The 7,661-nt window shown below is 28.2% G+C and overlaps 1 protein-coding gene across 1 annotated transcript; it reads left to right on the top strand.

Moving 5' to 3' along the window:
• The first annotated feature begins 3,214 nt into the window (after positions 1-3,214).
• On the top strand, positions 3,215-4,042 carry LOC127249335 (zinc finger protein 11-like). Its single transcript, XM_051272088.1, has 2 exons — positions 3,215-3,676; positions 3,761-4,042. Exons 1-2 carry the CDS (start codon positions 3,324-3,326, stop codon positions 3,909-3,911), a joined length of 504 nt encoding a protein of 167 aa, XP_051128045.1. The 5' UTR covers positions 3,215-3,323; the 3' UTR covers positions 3,912-4,042.
• The last annotated feature ends 3,619 nt before the right edge of the window (positions 4,043-7,661 follow it).

Raw genomic sequence — 7,661 nt, 5'->3', positions numbered from 1 at the left:
TTTAATTTTTCATAAGGTGATAAATTTGGTGGGGACATTTTTATATTTATTAAAATATATATATATATAATAGATAATATTAGAAAAATTGCATATTCCCAATAATGTCCTGCAGCCCTGAAATGGCATCATCACTTTCCCTATTTGGATTTCTTACCCTCAGATGCCATCATCGCGTCACATTTCCCACTTCGGAATTCTCTCTCACATTTTTATTTTTACTTTCTATTTTTATTTTGTACTATTTTCGTTAAGGTCTCATTTAAATACTTGAATATTAATTATTATATTAAAATATAAGTACAAATATTTTTTTTAATTTTTTATAATACTAATAGAAAGACATTTATGAAAAAAATTATACAAATATAAAGATATTTTAATTCTAAAGTTTAATGACACAAAAAGTAAATGTGACCTTTAAAGACGCTCGTCCCACTTATTGTGTCCACCTTTTCATTTCCGTCTATCCCACTGCTTATTCTGTTATTTTCTTTTTTCGGGAAAAGAATTATACACTCTAATCTTATTTTAAAATTTTTAATTTAAATTTTTTTAATTTTAATTAGACTAATTAATTATCCTAATCTTAATTTAAAATTATTTTTATTATACGATAATTATTTTTACTAATATATTTTTAATTATTTTTAGTTATATTTCTCATAAATTCTCGTATCTACAGTAAAAAAAGACGCGGTAGTCATGACGAAGGGAGTATATCTAAACACTTGTATATGATTATCAGAATTTGTTTTAATATCTCTTATTTGTTAGTACATATATGATAGAATCTGGGTATAAAAATCCAAAAAAAAAAGAAAATACTACCTATGTCCCGTAAAATCAGCACAATTTGTTTTTTTTTATGCAAAATTTTGAATATTAGTATTATATTGATTTATAATGAAAAGAAAAGTATCCTTATTAGATGGTGTGATATAAGAATAATGATATTTGTATAATATATTGAAAATTGTAAGTGAATCATTTTTTAAAATAATATTTGTGTAACCTATTTTAATATTATATTTAAAATGAAAGAATTCACTTTTGAAAATGACCGAATATGAATGTTGGATATAATATTGTATATTAAATGAAAAGATTCTGAATTGAAGATGATCAATTATGAAAATTGAATTTTTTAAAATTGAAAAATTGCACAAGAATATTTTGAATTTTTTTTTTTTTTTTTTTGTTAGATTAATCTGCAAAACAATATTTGATATTATATTTAGAATAAAAAAAATTCACTTTTGGAGATGACCAATTATGAACATGAGCATGGTTTAATAGAGAAGGTTTTTTTTTTTTTTTTTTTTTTTTTTTTTTTACTTTCCCAAAAATTTCCCACATTCCTATCATAGAATAAAATTTGATCACAAATAGATAGATTTCACAATAGATATATGACCAAATGTGTATCTTATTGGTTTATTTTTTTTTATATTTAATTAATATTTAATATAGGATATTGAAAAGAATTATTTTATTTTATTTTATTTTTTTTACAAAAAAAGAAACAATGAAATCCAAACAATAAAAAACTAAATAAAAACTCAAAAAAAAAAAAAAAGAAATCCAAACAATAAAAAACTAAATAAAAACTCAAAAAAAAAAAAAAAAAAGTTCACATCAAAGGAATTCCTTAGTAATAGTTGGCCCAGCCCAACACAGGCCATTGCAACATTTATGGGCTGGGCTATAAACACTTAACAGGCCCATAATTTGTATCTATATGTTTATTTAATATAGATCCAGAGTAATATATATTGTATAAAAAAGTTACATTAAAAATTAATTTATTATTCAAAATATAATATTAAAATATATTTTATACCGAAGATATTATATTAAAAGTTAATTTTTATTGAATCAAATTTAAATCCAAAATATCCTCAAAGAGCATTTGTTACATTTTTTTTATTCGTTTTATTGTATTTTAATTTGTACTACTACTGTACCAATATTTATTACTTTTAATAAAAAAATACATTTATTATAAATTTATTACATTTTTTAAAACTGATTACCTCCAATAAAATAATAAAAATTAATTAAATATTATTGAAATTTTTTTGAAATTTCAAAATTTTACGTAGAAATTATATTTATAGTTAAAACCCATTAACTAAATATCATACTATATCTATTATATTTGAAAATTATTTTTTTTATATTTTTTTATATTAAAATTTTAAAATAGTAAATTATATGTTTCAAAAATTATTAGTGTTTATATAAGTTAATATTTAAAAGTTAAAATATAATATTACATAAAAGTGTTATTAAATAATAAAAATATTTATAAAATAAATAAATTATTTAAATATATATTATTACATAATAAAAATATATAGAAATAAATATATTATTGTGATCTTATAAAATAAGTAAAAGTAATAAATTGAATGTAATTTACTACCATGAGTGATAAAATATATAATTTGAATGTTGATATGTATATAATGTGTGTTAGATAATGTCAAGGTGAGTCGGTCTTTTACTTAATATTTGTTGAGAGAATTATATACTCATTTCGTTCGGTTCTAAAGGTCGCATTTACTTTTTGCATCGTTGTATTTAATATTAAAAATATTCTTATATTTGTATAATTTTTCTTTTGTTTTTTTTTTTTGTTTTTTAAGAAATATCCTTCTATTAGTATTATAAGACATTAATGATATAATAGTTAATATTAAAAAATCGATACGCGCAAAAAGTAAATAAGACTATTAGTGCCGGACGAAAGTAGTATTATATTATTTATATTGTGTTATATAATCAATTATCCAAATATGTATTATATATTATATTCATTAGTACTATAGATATTTTCTTTATAAATATATACTGTTTGGCACCACAATCAAAATGGTATTGACTGTGTTGATTTGTTCCGGTCCCGATCGTAACCATCTTCTAGATAGATAGATATATATATATATATATATATGATATGTCTGACGACGATGCAACAAGAAATTACCAAGAACAAATGCAAGGTCCAGAGATTCACGAGGATCGGACAACCCAACAACATTAAAAACCAGCAAAGAATCTTACGTCTTCGAAGCCGGCAGACAAACTAATCCAATTCAATCCAATTAAAAATATAACAAAAAGCAACATTAATAAAATCCAAAAAAAGAAAAACCCTTATCTTCATACCAAGTTAAATTCAAGAATCAAGTGGCAAGAAAACGACCTCCCCAAATTACATCTCCAATTCCAATTCCAATTCCCATTTCCCTTTTCAAAACCCTAACCTAAAAACCAAGAAATCAAATCCAATTCCAATCAATTTTCTACCAACGGTGATGGAGCAAGGAAGAGCCAGCAATTCGGAGACGAATTCGAGCCCGGAAAGGGACGACAAAAGATCATCGGACGAGGAGGAAGAAGAAGAAGACAACGACGACAGCGCCGGCGTCGGAAGATCGTACGAGTGTGCTTTCTGCAAACGTGGCTTCACCAACGCGCAGGCTTTGGGAGGGCACATGAACATCCACAGAAAGGACAAAGCTAAGGCCAAAGCCAAGCAGAAACGTAATGATCATCATCATCATCAACTGGATAATTATTACAATACCTCGACCAAATCGAGCAGCACCTGTCAGAATCTGAGGTTTTTGTCCCAAATTAAAGATCACGTCGTGGAGCAGAAAACAAGGTATTACAGACCTGGTGGGGGAATTCCCAATTATCAGGTCTACTTGCCCTCCCCAAACCCTAATTCCCAAATTGTCAATTACAGTCGTCTACAACCGACGGCGCCGGCGCCGGCGGCGAGTCCGAACCTGAGCCTGAGGATCGGGCAATCTCAGCCGCAGGATCTTGGTGATGGGGAAAGAAAAGTGGAGAAAGTCGAAGTGGATTTGGAGCTTCGACTTGGACATGATCCTTGAAGAAATGGTGTACAGAAAGTGAGTTATATATATATATATATTGTTATATGTTAATGATTATTTCTTGGAAATATTTAAAATTATGTAATTTCATATTTTACATATTGTAAAAAGCAAAGGGGAAAACAGTATTATTGGTATGTTATTCTCCTTGCTTCTCATTGTATGAGAAAATTTGATCATTTTGGTATATGATTTGATGGTTTATCATTTCGATATTTCGATAATTGGCATTTTTGTATATGGTTGCGCCGAATAATGGTTGGGTGATGAGTACATCATTTATTTTCGTAAAAATGTTACGAAATGTTTGAATTGAAAGATTTCAAACAAGAGGAAATAACTAAAGTTTCTAGCCACAATCCTTTGCTCTCAATTGTTTGATTTCTTCTTTTCGATTGTTTGGATAATTTTTAACATCGTCATTTAAATAATTGGAGCGGGATATACATTATACTCACGAACTTGTTTCGTCTCAATTTTTATATATATATAAATGTATGTTGTGATTTGAGAAAAGTATCAATGTATTGTGGTTTTGGATATATGTACTTGAATACTTTGGAATTCTACCATTGATTAAGGTGCTTCTTGGCTTATCTTAATTTGATTATAGGTAATGTTATGGACTTAAATTGGTTTAATTTGTGGAAACTATATAGGGTTTGTTTATTGGGTGTTTTGCTTTCATTTTTGTATTCTTACTTTGATGTTTTTGGATGAAATTATATTGAATGTAATGTATTGGATGTGGGCGACAATGAGGGTTTTGATTAGGCTAAACATATTACTATAATTTATCTCAGACATAAAATATATGGTATGAACCGATAGAAATATCATGTGCTAATAGTTCACACATCATATATCACGATTAATTTCAACATAAGTATACGTTGTCATAGCAAAAATGCATATTATAAACGAACTATACGTAACAATCATCTACACAACACAGTGTGTTAATTCCAACCGTCGGATGGGAAATAATTTAGCGCTAATCAACACTTTTAACTATTTCAAATTAATATGATATTTTTTAGACAAATTTAGAGAAATGAACAAAGAAATTATGTTCATTTGCATTTCATATTTTTACTTTTACTATTCACCTTACTGATTTTTCTTACATAATCTTATATTCACATTTTTTTATATACAATATATCAAATTAGACAACCATTCAACACAAGTTAACAATCATACCTAATACTAATGCTTGTAACAATTCAAATAAAAACTTCCTCAAAATTTTCAAGACCCTTGAATGTGTTCGAGCTTTTTGTCCTTGATTTCGTTTCAGACGCATTTTTCAAATCATATTCAAAAATAACTTCGGAATTAGTTCTCTCCAAATCAATTTTCGGAGTATATGTTGCTCAAATTTCTAGTAGACTACACTCTTATATATTTATTTATTTTCATGAGATGAAGACATCATATTTTCTCTTCTCTGTAATTCATATCGAATTACTAAGGTTGTTGACAAAGCAACACATAAATTATTCCAATCAATCTAATCCAGTAGAAACAAGTATTAATTAATTGATGCATATCCAATCTTCTTCAAATCCTTGTCTAATGTAAAACGATGAGTTAATTCATGATCACTAGGAAGAACAGACAAAATAAGAGCTGAGTTAGCTTCTTGTTTCTTCCGTGTATATATATATATATATATACATATATAAAACTATATGGCAGACTATTTCGGCGGACAACATATTATACCTAAATCAATACCATAAGAAATATATTTATATAATACAAATACAACAAATAAACTGAACTTACAATAATCCACTTACGACATACTATAATTGATCTCAACACAAAATTTACTAACACGACACACATATCAAATTATAACTTACGGCATGCTAATAATCTATACATTATATTTATCTAATCACATCACTCAAATAAAAAATAAATATACATTTTTTTTTTCTCTCATCACATCACTTAATTCTCATATTATCCTATTTAATTTAATACTATACACCTAAATTTTTGTACCAAAAACTAAATATTGCATCGTATTTGGGATATAGGGAGCATAAAATATTCTGAAATATTGCATCGATATTTGAGATATAAAGAGTATATAATATTCCGAAATATTGCATCATACATAAATATATATATATATGTCTCTTTCTATTACACACATATTACAACTATGAAACCCTAATATTTATATATACACATAATTGAATAATACTAAGAAGTTGCCTACTTAAGAAAATGACCGTTTCCTCGTTCATCCGGCAAGACCAAATCTTCGGACAAAGACTCTTTCCATGTCTAGATTCTGTCGTTTCAATTGGATTATTCCTCTCTCTCTCTCTCTCTCCCTCTCTCTCTCTCTCTCTGCCAATTGGAAATTTTAGGTAGAAAACAACAGCTTCTTACAGCTATATAGATTGCTGTTCTGTTTTTTGCTACTCTTACAGCTATAGATTGAATTCCACTTATTGTCCAAGAATATTTATCGTTACTATGTGTATAGATATTGGGTTGAGAGTTGTAGTTGGGGTTGGATATTAATAGTTATTGAATTAAATTTTGATGTGATATAACACTAAAATTAACACAGTTAAGCATTCGCTAATTTAGAAGGAAGTTTGCAAGGAATCAAAATCCCTTACAAAGATTTTATGTTAGGAAAATATAGGATCGAAATTGAAATTGAAAACAAGTTTAGAAGAACTAAATTAAATATTTTTATTAAAGAACTAAAAAACAAGAGAACATAAGTGAAAATCAACAAACACGATTTGCGACTTAGAGGTTTAGGTTAACCCTTATTGATGAAGAACAACCCCAAATACAACAAAGACAAAATCTTGATCAAAACAATTTGTTTTGAAGAAAATGGGATCAAAGAAATCTCACCAAACACTCCCCAATGGCACACAAAGAGAGAGAGATTTTGATCGATAGCAGCTGAGCAAATACACTGTTGTCGACTAGGTGCCGTTGTATTTGGGTTGCTCTTCATCAATAAGGACTAATCCAAACCTTTTAGCCACAAATCATGTTTTGGATCAAACCCTCGTAAATCAAGCGGTAAGATATTCGAAAAATTTCAAGTTTCTTCAAGTTTTTTATGATCTAAATTCATTGTCGTTAGTTTAAGAATTCAAAATCAAATGGTGGAATCAATTCCAAACTCAATACTGCATGCAACAAGGGGGCCGTTGCTCATTGTTTTCTAATTTGGGAGAAATTCATTTAAGTTGTCAAACAAATTCCAAAAATTCTATCTACAAATAATAAAAAAGTTCCCTAAAGTCCTTCACTTGAGGGTTAGGCTCGAATTCAATTCCGGGTGGGTGCGTGTGTTCTTGAGTTACCCGTAGGGTTCGTGTGTGGGTAAAAATAGTGTTTTGTTGGTTTGGTTTTCACTTGTGTTTGTTTCGATTTCGATCTTATACATTCTCAACAGTGGTGTTAAAGCATTTGAGTTTTAAATCGAAAACAAAAGTTTATTTGAAGCCTTCGGTTCTGTTTCTTTGAGGAGTTTGTGTTCGATTCTTGGTGTTCTTGTTAAGAATATTATATCCTTTGTGACGAGCGAATCCTATTGGCGAAGGTTACGTCGTGCATCTTCATGACTTCTTTCGCGGCCTCGGGCGATGAAATCACAACGGCGCTAACTTCGCCGAGCTGCAGGTACATCACCGGCCCAAATTTTTCAGCTAAGTCACTTAGGTTGTGTTTTTTTGTGAATTTTACACAAGGTTT

Source organism: Andrographis paniculata, unplaced genomic scaffold (genome assembly GCF_009805555.1).
Source record: "Andrographis paniculata isolate CXL003 unplaced genomic scaffold, ASM980555v1 Contig35END, whole genome shotgun sequence".
Classification (NCBI taxonomy): Eukaryota; Viridiplantae; Streptophyta; class Magnoliopsida; order Lamiales; family Acanthaceae; genus Andrographis; species Andrographis paniculata.
Note: the sequence above shows the minus strand (reverse complement) of the source record. Positions and strands in the feature narration are given on the sequence as shown.

Coding starts and splice junctions, on each gene's coding strand:
- LOC127249335 (XM_051272088.1), top strand. CDS start 3,324: ATGGAGCAAGGAAGAGCCAGCAATTCGGAGACGAATTCGAGCCCGGAA. Junction 3,677..3,760: donor GTCGTGGAGCAGAAAACAAG/GTATTACAGACC, acceptor TGTCAATTACAG/TCGTCTACAACCGACGGCGC.